Source organism: Scleropages formosus, chromosome 3, assembly GCF_900964775.1.
Source record: "Scleropages formosus chromosome 3, fSclFor1.1, whole genome shotgun sequence".
NCBI classification, from domain to species: Eukaryota; Metazoa; Chordata; class Actinopteri; order Osteoglossiformes; family Osteoglossidae; genus Scleropages; species Scleropages formosus.
Genome location: NC_041808.1, coordinates 11,738,710 through 11,754,632, shown reverse-complemented (window position 1 = coordinate 11,754,632; position 15,923 = coordinate 11,738,710). Strand labels below are relative to the sequence as shown.

General features: G+C 50.3%; 1 protein-coding gene across 1 annotated transcript in view; it reads right to left on the bottom strand.

The window, feature by feature from the left end:
* Window positions 1–15,923, bottom strand: part of rnf220a (ring finger protein 220a) — a 132,746-nt gene that overhangs the window by 30,225 nt on the left and 86,598 nt on the right. Inside the window, exons 3-4 of the mRNA XM_018753594.2 lie at window positions 11,078–11,207; window positions 3,870–3,918 (exon numbers count right to left, since the gene is read on the bottom strand). Coding sequence (XP_018609110.1) covers window positions 3,870–3,918; window positions 11,078–11,207 — 179 coding nt within the window. The remainder of the gene's footprint in view (window positions 1–3,869; window positions 3,919–11,077; window positions 11,208–15,923) is intronic.

Below are 15,923 nucleotides of genomic sequence, written 5' to 3'. Positions count from 1 at the left end.
AGCATCTCCCTTCAGGATATCACCACTTTCCATTCTCGTTTTAACCTCAACAATGGGTGGGAGGGCCAACACCAGTTACTCCACAGACGTGTTTCTGTGCAGAAACTTCCTGGTCTAACCTCACACGAGGAGCCGACAGCATGACAGTAGAGCATTTGGGATACCCCGCACATAAATTTCCGTTTAGAGACTTGCGCTTTCAAGGGCTCTGAGTAAGTCGGGGGGTGGGGGGTTGCCGAGGATAACATAGCGATTGTTATTCATGGACCTGCCCATTTGCCCTAAATTACATTACAGGCCTGCCCGGCTGAAAACTTCAATGACTTAATTCCTCAAATGATTTTTATTGTGGGCAGAGGCAGAGCGGAGAAATATCGCTTACTCCATGAGAAGCCCTGATCTATGGACAGCTTTTTTATGATTCTGGTATAAAATATTTGTATTTACAATACGGCTCGATTAATCAAAGGGAGAGGGGAGTGGAACGTTTTAGTGGCAAACAACCGTAATCTAATATTAATACATGAAAAATGGTAGGGCCCTTTTGTGGGGACAGTAAATTAAGCGTTATACATGGCTATTTATGCTTTTGTATCGCAAGGTCATGGGCTTATTTATCTGTGGGTGCTGGAGCTGTGGTACTCTGAGAATACTGGAGTGTGCGTGCGTGTGTTGAAAAAACTGTCCCCACAAGGATAGTAAAACCCAAAAAATAGATGTTGTTGCACATTCCTGCAAAACGGAAGACCTTTTTATAAGTGTCAGCTTTTTATGAAAAATTAAAAAAAGCAAAAACTTTTTGTCAGCGCTATATACTTTTTTAAATGTTTTCACTACTGTGGAGATAGGAATCATTTACTGCATTAAATTGGGAGCCAACAAAAAAAGAAGTGTGTGTATGTGTGTGTGTGTGTATGTGTATGTGTGTATATGTGTGTGTGTGTGTGTGTGTGTGTGTGTGTGTGTGTGTGCGCATCTTTTGACCTTTGAGTAGCAGGAAGGGAAAGGCGCTGTATTGTTTGCACTGTGGAAGATGTGTCACTTGTACATGAAGACAACTGAACAGGTATCATCCTGGTGACACTGATCACTCTTGTGTCTCCAACTCAACATTCAGGTACTTCTAAAGCAGGGTACTGTTAATAGTACAATGCACAAATAGGTCAAAGTATTCAGGAAAGCAGGTAAATATGAACTTGGACAAAGATACTGTTCTTTGAAAGAGGTCGCACATGAAGCGTGTAACTTCCATATATCGTTAAAAGTCGAACACATATCACACTAAAATATGAAGCACTTGTGGATTCCAGAGGTAGGGAAGGTCAACTTGCAGATACACAAATGCCTTTCATGAAGGCCTAGCACGCACAGCTGCTTCCCGCACGCCCCCCAGGTTAAGCAGTACACAGACGAGCATGGGATCACCATGACGATGGGAAGAAGGGAGGGAGGATGTTCTCGAAAAAGAGCGGGCAGGGTTAATAACCTTCCCAAGTGTTTCACCTGCGAGTGTGCTCCCACTACCGCCTTCCCCAGCTTCTCCACTTTGGCAGGCTCGGGCGGAATACGAAGCGCCAGCCAAGGGTATGCTCACTCACGCCTCCGCCAACCCGGCCCGCTCCCATCCTGGCTCCGGCCGGCTCCCTGAGCACTTCCTGTTTTTCCACACGTTCTCAGACCTGCGCTGCCAGCAGCCGCCAGCCGCCAGGTTCACATCCATCTGCTGCTCTACTCTGCCTCTGTCCAGTTCCTCTCTACACCATACACTTGGGAGACTGTCTTCAGAAAGAGCAGCCGCTGATCCTTTCTCTTGCCTGGAGAAGAACATCCTGAAATGCATGACCCCTTTGAACAGTTAAATGCAACATGGTGGAGCCAGTAATTGTAATATTTAAGGGTGACTTTTGAGTGGTTTAGCTCATAAAAAATGGCCTTTACAAGGTGCAATAATAATCAGGGGAGACGGATCTTTAAGAAAATAATTCATGGCTTCTTTGCCCTCCGAGAGGAGAGTGGCCACGGGCAGTATGGCTGTTAATGGTGATGCGGCCATCAATCGTCCCTCCGGTGCCAACAGGAGTCCAGCCCCCCTGCACCCCCCACCCCAATACACACCCCCAACACCCTCCATTCCCAGAGAAAACATTAGCTCTGCCCTCTTGAGGTGAGCTATCCTCCAGCGAGCACATAACATCCCAGCAACACCGATCTGCGGGATCCTCTTTCACCAAGTCTCCTCCTGGCCTCCTGGCTATCCTGGCCGGGTGGTCCGAGGCTCTCATCCAGCAGTTGCTGAGGGGCTTACGGACCGAGTCACAGTGGGCATCAGGGCCACGGACATCCTGGTAACCCGATTCATGAAGGAAAGCAAGTATGCTGTGTTCTAATGTTAGGAACATTTGAGGTGCTCATTTTTGAAGTTACAAACATTTTTCAGTTTATTTGTTTTTAGTTGAATTTTCTTCAGTTCTCCGCTTTCAAAAATTTGTTTTTTGCTCAAAGGACACTTTTTGCATTTCCGCACCCAGCCATTATTTAGCAGGAAAACTCCTGAAACAGAGTGGGAATGTGGGACTGGATTAATTCAACTACCTCCCATAGTATTTGCAGCTTGTCTGTGGTGTTCTTGAATCTGGGTGATCAGTAACAAAAAGATAAATGCTGTACACGGCTATAGAACTAATCAGTGAACAGCTGGAACTGAATGGGAGATTGCAGACAACCTTTTTCTGTTCAGTGTTTCCAGTTTCTTTTAGATTTAATTTAGACCAAAGTTCACAAAAATGTTAAAATTAAAGTCTTACAGCCAGCTCGTTATAGCTTTATCTGAGGATTTTTTTTTTTTTTTGCAGAACTAACCTATTAAAAAATCGAGGGATGTCTGTATTATAAGCTTTTATCGAGTGTGCCATAGGGGGTGCGGTGGCACAGTGGGTTGGACCGCAGTCCTGCTCTCCAGTGGGTTTGGGGTTCGAGTCCCGCTGGAGGTGCCTTGCGATGGCCTGGCGTCCCGTCCTGGGTGTGTCCCCTCCCCCTCCGGCCCTGCGCTCTGTGTTACCGGGTAGGCTCCGCGACCCCGTATGGGACAAGCGGTTCTGAAGTGTGTGTGCCATAGTTGTTGATTTATGAACAAACTGAGTTATGAACACTCCCAACTGAGCTCAAAGGCAGAGGACCGAATGTATTCCCAGGAACCCACAATGAACATGATGGTTTGCCAAAGGTGCAAAGCCTCTGTACTTTTGGGTTTTGCTGCCCAGAAGCCCCCATACTGCTGAGACCAGCCATGGCCATTCTGTGTTCTTCTCACTGGAATCAGCGGCTAACGGCAAAACAGCCACCTGCCACTGCTGTGAGCCTCAATGACATCTTCCTGTAACATTGCAGCGATATTTTCGTAAAAAAATGTTCTTTTCTGTTTAAAATGAGGTGGCCATGGTGGCGCAGCGGGTTTGGTCGGTGCCCCCTGTGTGTCGGGTCTGGGGTTCAAGCCCTCCTTGGGGTGCATTGCGATGGACTGGCATCCCGTCCTGGGTGTGTCCCCTCCCCTTTTTTTGTCTTGCACCCTGTGTTGCCGGGTTAGGCTCCGGATCACCGCGACCCCGCTCGGGACAAGTGGTTGTTGATGCTGGTTGGCGGTTGGTTGTTGAAAATGATTCCCGCTCATATCATATCCCCTTAATACCCACAATTTTGTCTGCAGGTTTCTGTCAATTACTTGGGGTTCATCTGTAATTTTACCAAATGCTGATTATGTTATTGCGTTTGCTGTTTGCTCAGCAGAAATGAATACCCGAGAGAAAATTCCTAGGTTACAAGGCTAACAGTCCACACAGCTAGTTGCTTATTCTTACGGGTGAGGTGCTTACCTTGGGTGTGCCAGGCGCTACGTTCATGTCCTTGTGTGTTGGGTTCTTACTGTAAGGGAAAAGAACAGGAGGAGGCCAGTGAAAGAGTGCTTTCAGAAGTTCACAGAAGAACCTGCTGTTCGAAGGAACAGCGTCAGCACGCAATGGCTTTTAAATACTCAAAGCAAAAAAGCGTAAATAACGTGACGACACTGCTTGTGTCCATTCGAGGTGTGTAGGGAGAGCACCGTTCCCCGTCCAGAATATGTACAGTCAGGTTATCCTTTATTGCAGACATTTCACTGTAACTTCTGCTCAGATTACGGTAGACGCTGTATTACTGTTTTAACAGAGGACGGCACGGCAAGTGCTGCTTGTTAAAGGATCGAAATGAAAAAAGAAAAGAAAATCCTTCAAATATTAAAGCGAAAAAGAAAAACCCGTAAATGATGACAACGTGAACCTTGTAATTTAGACATTGTTTTTACTCCCGAGCTCATTACAGAACAACGTAAATGCAGTTTTTTTTCCCCTTTATCTCACAAAAACACAGCTGGACGCCACCTTGGAATGCTGCCATGGCAATCGGCCAAATTATCTAACAGAAATTGAGGATTTGTTTGTTAGCGTAATGAAAGGAGGCGCTCTCAGAGCGACCTGCGGCGTGGCAGAGGGGCTGCACGTGTGTGCGGACGTGGGGGCGGGGCATTTGCCGACCCATCTCGGACCGTCGTCCGAGCTCTCCGTCCGGCGAAGCTGTTCGGCCTCTCTCGCCCCGCTTCGGTGGCGAAAGCTGGCGACCTGGATCAAGACTCTGCTCAGATGCGCCATCACGGAACCAATCACAGATTTAATCACACTCAAATTTAACACGCCCCCCCCCCCCAACCCCCGCCCACCTAAACCGCCCCTCCCTCCCTCTGTGCCACTCAAACCACCCACCCCTGGGCCACGTTGAATTTGAAACAATTACTGTCCAAAGTACGACAACTAAGCGGATTTAGGATATAATTTTTTTATTGAAGTAATCATTCTCGTGGACCCCCCCCCCCCATTCCGCTAAGAGCAAGAGGCTGAGGGAAATAAATGATTTAGCTGTTATTTGATTTGTCAGTGATACGCCCTGGGCATTTAGGACTTTGAAATATGTTAAGAACAATGCGGCGGCTTGTAAACATTGTATCAAAGAGGCGGAGGAGAGGGGTGAGGCAGGCGGGAGAGCGAGATTGGGCCTCCATCCCTGGGGCCAGGCCGGCAGGGCTAACGACATCACATCACGAGCAGCGCGACGTCGCCCGCTGAAGATGACTGATTAGGAGCCAGAAAGTATTAAACAGGCCGGATAAAGCGTGCGCCGACAATGGGGAGAGACATATCATATCAGATCTCTTTTCCAAGATGCTACTATCCCCGTCGCTCGCCCTCCCCCCAAAACCCCCATCACCACCCCACCGATCCTTCCACGTATATAGAGAAGCGCTTGCTCTTTCTGTCCAAATGTCTCCGCTCTCATGCTGTCATTCTTTGTTCATCGCCCTCTCCCCTCTTCTCGTCTTCCTCGCTTTCTTTCGCTTTCCTTTTCCTTGGGTCTAATAACAGAACTTGGCATGAAATCATCATCTACACAACAGTAGGAATATAGTGTATTTGCCTCTCATTTAAGGGCTTATGAGAGTCCTGTTTTAGGAACCTATAAAATGTGTACTTAAATTTATACGCTGCCAGAGTCATTACGCTGGTGCGGCGCTCTTGGAGTTGAGCTGGCAGTTTAGCTGTCGCTGTTGCGCGGTCACAGGGCAGTTTGGTGTTTGAGGGTGTTAGACTCATGCTAGGCTACATGAGGGGACATTTGTCGGTGCCCAGTGCTCGGATTGGCAGCGATCTCTTCTGCCTGGGGTGGTGTTGGGGACACAATTTTTTTCATCAACCACCTTTACAGTTAGAACATTAGCTTCCCGAATCGACCTCGTGTGCAACTCTCTATTTTTCTCTGAAATCTTCACAACATCTTTGAGTCCGAAGTCAAGATCCCCACTCCCTCCCTTTCCCTCTCCCTCCCTCTCTCTCTTTTCACCCCCACCCTCCATCCCTCTCTCTTTCTCTCCGTGTCTCTCCCTCGCTATACCAGGGACATCAATACATTTTTATGAGGCCGAGCGAAGATGAGCTGGGTGGAAGTGACAGAAACAACACGGGCCCTGTCATGTTCACTTTGTGGCCCGCACAAGGGCCCGGCCCACGAGTGGCGGCGGCGGGGCGCAGAAATTGAATTTGCCCAGGTCCTAATCCGCCAACGTGATTTGGCTGACGAGCGGGTTGGTGGGGGGTGGGGTTGGCGGCACGGACGTGGAGATGAGGGCAGGAAAGGTGTCAGATGGGGGGGGGGAGGGGTAACAGGGGACATGGGTGGGGGGGAAGGTGACAGCAGAAACTGAGGTGGAATGAGGGGAAAGGAAGTGGAGGACAGTATTTGACATATGAGATAACAAGATAGTACAATACAGGAGCGGGAAAGGACATGCGGGAGACATGCTAGAAGGGACCAAAACTGGAGGTCGGAATGTCCATGCTTACTGAAAGAAACTGATTTTACCACATCGCCCACACCACAAAGAGTTAAGAAGATGTTTATTTTGTAATATTAATTTCTCCCCATTGCACCGTTAAGGCCATAGCTCAGTTTCAAACATAATTTGGAAACACTGTTCTGCTGTGTTTAAAAGGGTTCAAATTAAACCTTTTAAAGCGGCAGTTTTAATACTTTTCTCAGGTCTAGAAAACAGGGTTTCAGCACAAACAGTGTGTTATGATGAAATTCTAAGAAAAAGGGCCAGATGAGCTGATGCGTCTAATTTTTAATTAACACAATAAAAGTCAGTGTACTTGTGTTAATCCAAATGTATGACAGCATTTTTCAAATCAGAGGCCCACACCGGCTAGTTCGTGTAGCCACTAGAAGCCCAGGTGAGGAGAAAGTGGTGGGGGGTTGAGGGCAGTTAAACCTTACCCTCCAGGATGAGCCTCCTCAGCGACAGTAAGTCACCCCAGCCCCCTGTCACCCCCACGCTGGGGTCGCCGTGATTGATCTGATGTGTCGGACAGGGGTGAAACAAATCAGAGCCAGGCCCCCGAGAAGGGGATAAATCCACAGCATGGGCGGCGGGCTGTTTGTGAGATAATAAACGCACTCCCCTCGGCCGTAAATCGAAGATCTGCTCTGCGTCTGCGCTCTGCGTTCTGCGTCGTGTCCCACCAGCCGCTCTCTCCCATTCCCCCATCTTCACCGCAGGAGTTCCTGCTTTCAAAGCACGGTGACTAATGCGCCGTTTCGGTAATCCAGACCGACGGGATCCCGCGCTGGCGGTGGGGCGGCAGGGCGCAGTTACGGTGGCGGCGCTGGATTTGACGCGAGTTGCCCGGTTCAGCCAGGCAATACGTGGCTCGCAGAGCGCAGGCCTCCCTCTGCGCAGCACACATCGGACCCTGCGTTGGGTTAATGGGCTAAGGGATGCTTCTGTTCTTTTCAGGCACCAGCGGCTCTTTGTTAATAATTACACCCCCCCATGTCTAACTCCACAGCAGGCTCTTTCAGAAGAACAGGCTTTTCGTTCCCGAGACGCAAAATTACCAGGCAGCCGAAGAAAATAGTTTGCTTGCACTAATTTACTGCGAAAACATGTCTGGGAGTCCTGACAGTCGCAGCAGCAGCGAAGAGGTAGAGCCGTGTGAAGGAGATGGGAGAACATCACATCTTATTAGCTCTTTGAGGTTCTACCACTGCTCCGATGTCTCTCACAGCAGGAGGAATGGGACGGAACTGATGAAGGACTGGTCAGGCCTGACGCACGCCGGAATTACAGAGCGATGCCTTCGCTTCTGGACGCTTGTCAAGCATCCTGTCTGTTCAAATACACCTGTACAGATTCAGCGAAACTGCGGAGAAACAAACAAGGAGAAATAAAGAAGGACACTGACTAGACTGTGTAGTAAATTTGACGGGCTGAGGTGGGGGGGAGAGGTGACAAGGATGCAGAGCGACAGAGAGGGAGATGAAAGGCGACAGAGAGGGGCGGGGAGCGTCAGATGGGAGAGGAGTAGTGTCGTCTCCGCGGCTACGCGGGCGCACCCGTTCCAATGAATTTTGATACGCGCGACCCAGCAAACGATGCCTGCCTGTCTCGTCAAGCCAACGAAACGGGTTTAAAATGAGCGACGGAGCCAGAGAATGGAAGCAGAGACAGACAGCAGAGGGGTAAAAGGCAAAGTGCTGCAGGGATGGTAGAAAGTTGAATTTGTTTATAAGGAATGAATGTGTTGGGGGAAGATTCTGGTCGCACTTTCTTATCCAGCTGTTTCTTTTCCGGCATGAAGGCCTCAGTCGGAGCGCTGAAAGGAAGAGAAATGAATCCTCTGCCAAAGATCCTGTGGCCCAACAAATAACGTGTCTTAATAAAAAGATTTTCAGGTGCGCTTTTTGATTCTTTCCATGCATACGTTTGGTGCGTGTGCCAGGTTAGCAAACCCTTGTGCATAGAATTCCACGCTCTACCAGAATCCAGTGGTCATATTCTCCAACCACTCCACATTCAAAGCATCCTTTCGTCATTTTAAATTTTATGTCTCGTTATCTTGTTTTGGAAATTGACTTTAAACCAGATGTTTATTCGAAATCACCACTGATTCGGTTTCACTTAATTGTACTTGTCAAATGATGTTCGGCTATTGAATAACACTTGTTTGGCATGGTGTGAAGGGTAAACAGTCTTACTACTGTATTTCTTCTTGTTTCTCTTCTGAGGCACATGCACATGCATAAACCTGCGATCAACCACATCAGCACCCTGGACAGCTCCCACCCCTCCCCACCTCCCCACCTCCTCCCATCGTTCGCATCCATGGATCCGCGGTGGCGAGGGAGCGACCTGTCTCCCGGAGGCCGCAGATAAAGATTGCTTTCCGTGTTGTTTGGCGCCCGGCTTCCCCTCGCTCCAGAGGAGGCAGATTGATTACGCGGCTGTATGCGGATTGCTGTGCTCTGCGTGGCCCCCTCCCACAGATTGATGTGTAAAGGGCATGATAGATTTCAATTTACATAGATGAGGAGTGAAGGCTGGGGAGCGAGAGTGGGGCAGGTGCCACGCAGAGTGCTGGGGGGGGGGGCACGAGGACACTCCAAATCACGCCAACTTATCCCCCGACCCCTCCCGCTGCAACCCCCAAAGCCCCCCGAGCGTAATTCTACATCTTAAATATCCTCTGTTTTACATGCGTTCAAGTCTCATTTGGACAAAATGAAACGGGATTATTAAAGGGAGATTTACCACAAATTGCCCCGAATTCGGCATGTCACTTCCAATGAGCTTCATGCATAAGTAATGCAGGCAGAGTGGCGTCTGCCTTATTGGACCAACAGGCAACCGCTTGTGTGGGTGGGACAGAGAGGAGAAAGAGTGGGGGTTCGAGGGATCCAAGGACAAGCTAAGACCCCCCCCCCCCCCCCCCCCTCTGTTTCACACAAGCTTAAGTTGATGTTCTGTGCAAATCAACTTTCAGGGTCACTTTCCAATAATGCTTTCAGTCCAGAGAGCATTAGTGTCAATACACATAATCTGAAACAAAAGATAAAACATGCATGAGTGTTACATTTTTAACACACTCTAAATAATGAATTTATACAGAAGACACTAATTGTATTCTGAAAAGAGGTGACCAACTTGATAGCAAACAGTAGCTCCCATATGTGTCCAAATGACAGAGCTGGTATTTTTCTCCAGTGACAGATTTCTGCACAGCCAGGCTTTCCATTTAGACCTACAGTAAGTGAGGGACTGGTTGTGTTCACGCACAGCTTGTGAACCTACCTCTCACCCTTTGCTCTGAGACCACCAGCACCCCCCTGCCAGCCCTTGGCCACCGTGCAGAGGCTGACTTCCCTAAATCAAGACTTAACAGCTCACCCCTGCCATAGAATAACTCACACACCGACGGCAAAGGGGTTAATGGGAACGACGCGGGCGGAGCTAAATCACCCAGCGTCAAAGCCACGCGGAGTTTGCCGCTGACAAACGAGGAAGGATGACGCTATCTCTTTAAATAACCGCTGCCATCAAGCGGAGCCCGACAACCTCCTCACGCCCAAGGCTCCTGCCTTCAAGGAGGCGGGTCACCGAGTGGCCTTTATTAATTATTAAATGATGAGTTCTCACCGAGGCGTGATGGATACCCCTCCATCTGGGCCGAAGCGGCAGGTAGGCAGGAAAAGCAATGGATAGGGCACGACCGACAAGTGTCCTTTACAAAGCGCCAGCCTCAGAGCACCAGTCGCAATGGCTTGGCTCGAATTCTGGGGTAAGAGACATTTGGGGACTGGCCTTTTGAGTGCAGCTGTGGCACAAGCAATGCTGAAGGCTGAAAGAGGTGTGGGGACCAGCAAAACTGAGGAGGCCCAAGAAGGTGCCCGAGAAGGCAGGAGGAGCAGAAGAAAGGGGCAGAGGTTTGCAGGGCAGGGTAGCCGCACTTTCAACGTCTCTGTCAAAAAGAGAAGCAAGATGCCTCTTCCCCTTCACTGTGGCAGTTCACCCATTTTATTGCGATTTATCTGCCCCAGACTGGGAGTGTAGCTGGCTATCTTCCTTCAGCTGACCCGCTCCTCTCCAGAGAGTCAGTGATCAAGTGCAGCCAACTGGCCACTGCATCTGTCTTACTGTCACCCCACCTGCGGATCTTGTCTCTGATCTATGGTACTTACGCATCTCCTGGGCTGTAAAAGAAGCCCTTACTTGTCAGCAGTCATGTAGTGTGGGGTGATATATAAACAACAACCTGCAAAGCGGTGGTGCTGTTGTTTCCCGTCCACACCAAGCCCTGTAATACATCAATGCTCTGGGTCGTGTTATGCATGGACCAGGGGTTGGATGAAGGTATCCTTAAGGATGTGGATGTTAAGCTCTACCACAATCCCCTTCCTGGTAGAAGCAGACGAGTTTGTCTCCCACGTCAGTAGTACTAGAGGAATTTGGCTGTACTGCCTCTGGGGTAAAGAGCAAGTGTGGCGGTCTTTCTGCGTTTCTTTCCGTTGTCTGCTGGAAGATTTTGGAGAGCATTTTATCAGCGTCAGTATGATTAGGTTTATGTGGTGCAAGTAGCAGTCAGGGGTGTGTAAGAATTGCGTGTGGGACCAAGGGAAATGGAGTCATTTCATTGGAGGCTGATTTTGACCAGATGGCTACCTGAGGTGCATGTGGGTCAGCCGGTCCATCTCCTGCTCCATGTGGTCCTGCAGCTCGCCAGGCCGCAGCAGTACCTGGCAGATGGGGCAGATAGGTGCCTGGTTGTCGTAGAGGGAAACCTTCTTCTTGCCTGAGAGGGAAGAGGAGAGACGAGAGAGAGAGAGAGAGAGAGAGGTTGAGAGAGTCTGGGGCAGGATGACATCAGACCGCAAGGCAGTCCCCATGGACCTTTGGACCGAGCACCTCAGGTTTCAGCAGACCAGAACCGCTGGTGCTGCTTTCTGTGGCTCAGGTTACCTCGTTGACACAGTTAACGCTGGACCGATTGAGCCCGGTGCCAAGTACTGTATCAGATTCTGAATTTGGATCATTTTAGCCAGAACTACAGAAAGGAAAACAGACACACAAATATGTCAGCGGACAAAGACCTACAGCACAATGGCACTCCCGGTGTACAACCTTCTCAACGAGCTGGCTAAAGGTCACAACATCGGGCCACAACAACGGGGCACAATAAAAGACACCTGGTTTATTCCACGAGAACCGCCTTGCCTCTTGGATGGCCCTGTGGCCACTCATTGTAACAATGACCTGGAGAGCAACACTGCGACTGCCAGCTGCCTTCTGTCTTCCTTGGTCCTAAAATAGAGCCAGCTGACATCACCGAGCAGGTCAAAGAAGAGGAGGGGGTGGTAAAGCGGGTGGTCCGAAAGGTTTTCCCGGGCTAAAAACATTCCTCCGTAAAAATAAACGCTAAGAGGAGACTTCCTGGACAACCGCGGTGTGTCTCCTGTGTTTCGATCCCCATCGGTCTAGCTGGGAGCTCCATTTATAGCGCCGAGAACAATGGGGTGGCGAGCCAACAGGATGTCCGGGATGGACAGGCCATCGCCACAGTGACTGGACCGACACATGCGTGCAGCAACACCTCGCCCCCAAAGTTTGGCGAGGCGATCGCCCGAGACGCTAGCGGTAGCCGTCCCAGGGCGCAGCCGTGTCCTTGACTCAAGAGGGCGAGCGCCATGTTTGGCTAGCGGCGGGGCCTATAATTCCACCAAGTGATGGATCAGGGGCAACAAACAGACATAAACACACAAGCGCGCATGCCGAGGGGCCCCTCTGGGGGCACATATCCTTGCACAGATATTGGCCTGCCAGAACCGCTTCCTGCAGGAGTACTGATTCATCAGTAAGGAGCTGCAGGGTCAATGTTACCATGTCACCCAGCCCCCACCTCCAATCTCTATCTCTGCGCTCCTCTAACACCACCAAACCCCCCAGTTCTCGCCCCTCCCGACTAAGCACCCCAGTCGAGCGTGCCGACGCATACCCAACTCCTATTCCCAGCGCTGCCACTTAACAGTCCCGCGCTCTGGACACTTTAAGTGACTTTGAGAAATGGGTAATCGATTACAATTCTACGTGTCTTCTTTCTCTTTCACTCCCTCTCCCCCCTCCGCGCTCTCACCCACTTTTTCTCTTTTTTACATCTCACCATTGCTCTACCTTTTTGTCCATCCCTATCATTTATTTAGTTTCTGTCTTCTCCTCTCATCTCTGTTTCACTCTCCACATACACCCCCCCCCCATTCCGCCTCCCGCACCCCGCAGTCCTCGTCCTCCTCCCCATCATCCCCTTTGTTTTCTTCACCCTGTGTCATGCCGCCCAGCAGCGGTCAGCTTTATTGCCCTGACAAGATAATTTGAGCCGTGCCAAAGCAATCACCATCCGCAAGAGTAAACAAAGAGCGATCCAATCGCCCTCCATCGGCTACGGCCATCTCTGTGCTTCGACACCGAGGGCTCTGAAAGGCAGGGCTCTGACAAGCAGTGGCGTACCGGTTCATTTTTGAAAAGGTGTTAGATGTGTTCATCTCCGCGCACAAAACAACACCCCCCCGACCTGGCATATATTGCGTTCCACACTTGTCTGTGGGACATATGAGACTTGTCCTGGAGCTAACAATAGCTTACAGTGCGAACATTATATACCAATTCTATTAAGCGCTTTAATTAAACAAGTGCTGAATTGTGTTGTGGTCCTGCATTAGTCTGTGCTCGCCTCTGGCGGTGCGTATCGCCATGCACTTCACTGGAAGGGGAGCCCCAGAGAGCAGGGAAGAGGTAGGAGGCCTGACAACCAACTGAACAAGTTTAATTCACTCGTACACAATCAATAGGTCCGGTAATCAAGTCCTGATCGCTCTGCCGCCCGCCTGTCTCCCCAGACCCACACGCTGTCACCTCCTGCAGCATGTGCTCAGTCCACGATCACGGACATGCACGCACGCGCACACACACACACACACACACACACACACACACACACAGAGGCGGAAAATGAGACAGATGCACTCAAACACACACACTTGTTCTCCCTCACGCCCGCAAACAGGCACACACACACGCTTGCAGATGTACACCAGGGCAGGGAGCTGGGCCCGCTGCTCAAACACCAGTACCAGCGGTACAAAGGTAATTAATAATGAATTCACCGCTAAGTGCGCTGATTATCTCTAAGTAATTGGCAGACTGTGCAGCTGTGACCGCTAATGCAGTGTCGAGGGTGGGGGGACATTAGAGGTGTGGAACGAGTGTGAGGGAAGGTGGGGGAGGGGTTTAGGGGTCACGATCCACCTCCGGCTTTGGTGACGTACCTAAAGTACAGCTCCGTTTCAAAGGGTCTGCTCTGAGATGCCACAGACACAATTAACTTTTGTGATACAAACTGGGAGCAAGTGTTGGCCAAACATAATACAATAGATAACTCTCTACATGATAGCAGCTTGAACCACAAAGTAACGCTGTGTATAGTAATAACTCTTTTTCTTTTTTAAATGCAATGCAACATTTTATTGGTACCCAGCTGTCACCTTAAGACTGGCTTCTAAACCTGACTCCTGACTCCCAACAAACCTTAAAATGCTATTATGTGTTTATTTTATTTTTCCATTGCATGAAGGTGCCGCATGCCCCATGGCATGCTGGGACAGTTTGCAGTGTGTAAATACCCCAGTCTTAGCAGCCATCCTCCTTGCATTCCATCCCCAGTTTCACCCCTATTTTTATGCAGATGGTGGCTTTGAGTGGAAGCAAATCAATCAGCTCATTAAAAAAAAAAAAAAAATTACAGATGGGTAACCGGGATGTGGAACATCGGTTGCAAGTCGTCAGGTGGCGCAGAGTACAGGTACACGAGGTTTACAGGTGTTTACAGCATGCAGGTACACAGCCACATAACCAGACTTTACAAGTGCAAAATCACAAGGCAGGACTCACAAGTACGCAATTAGGAGGCAAGGCTGCCGATCGATGTGGCCGTGGGCATCATCGCAGTTGGTGGGCATGCCAGTACTCATTCCAAACATCATCTGACCCCCCTCTGCCAAATGAGAGCCCGCTCGCCTCCTAACTCCCAGGATGTCATTTTTATCTGCCTCCCAGGGCTGATGGCAGAGCCGGGCTGACAAGGGAGAGCCACTGGCCGACTCCTAATCACCTTCCCTCACTTCTTGTCAAGGAGCACGGCGCTCACCTCCAGCCGCCCGACGGCCCGGCGCCGTCCCCACTCCCATTTAGCCACCTGTTAGCTGGAGAAGGACAATCTCAGCTACAGGTAATTGGAGTTAACCACCTATTCCAGCCAATACACAAGAACATACAGCAGGGTCTGCACCAAAGTGCTGTAAGTGAAATGTACTTATTCCATTATTTTTTTCTCTAAATTTATACATTCTAAATTAAGAATCTGTATATTACGCATCTCATACGTGCGACTGTCTCTTTTTAATTTTACCGTAAAATGTGCTGCTTGCTGAGTCTGTCACTTTTGCTCTCCCGCCCCTCCCCGCACCTTTCCGAGATAACCAGAAGATGCTATAGAAACGGATAATGGTGTCTTATTTATTTCCCACTCTTTAGCTGCCAGAAAGCACCCCTTTGATCCGGAACAGACAGGTAAGGACAGGTGCGACCAGGAGAGGCGTTGGGGGGCTGACATCCGAGCACGCGGCTTGCCTAATGAAGGGCAACTCGATGGGGCCGAGCTGTCAGCCCGGTGACAGGCCCCATGCCGCACCAGAGGGGTCCCGGGGCCTGGTAGGATGTAGCACATGAGCAACTCCTCAATGCATGCACACACACTCACGTGCATACACGACTTTAGCGTGATGGCTGAAGCTGCGTCTCTGTCAAACACAAGTCAGGAAACAGATCTCCAGATCTCAGAAACACCAGTTGGTCGCTATGTCGCATATCGCTGAGCGGCGTGTGTCCGCGTATCCCCTCTCGCCCCAGCATGCTCACTTGCTCCCGCACGCCCCTTCCGCGCACACTTCCGCCTGCCTGACAAGGTCGGGTTTCGTAACCCACACCCACCCGGTGCTGAGCTTGGTTCTTTCGGAGCACGGTTAATGACCTGTCCTGCTCCTTATACAAGCTTGGCATCTGTCCTGCAGCGGCGCGCTGACAGGCGCCGTCGGGGTCCGGAATGCCTCCATGCGAGACTGCGGACGAGGCCCATCTCCACACGCAACTCCAGCTAACTCGGCAGCAACCTTAAGGACCGTCGGTTCTGCTGAGCTTTAACATCTCCGATGTTCTCACCTTCCCGTCTTTCACGTGTTCTTGCCCCAGTGTTTTGCCTTGGAATGTCCTCGATGTTGCGACCAGGCCGCCTGCCCAACCCCACGGCTGTTTCCAAGTTCCCTGCTCAGCCAGCGGTCCATCAATCAGCTACGACGAGCCACCTAGGGCGGGACTGATGCTCTTCCTATACAGTCCCCATTAGGTGTGGCCTGCGAAGCCACGTGCTCAGCAACCTGGGCTGTCTCCTGCGAACGAAGCA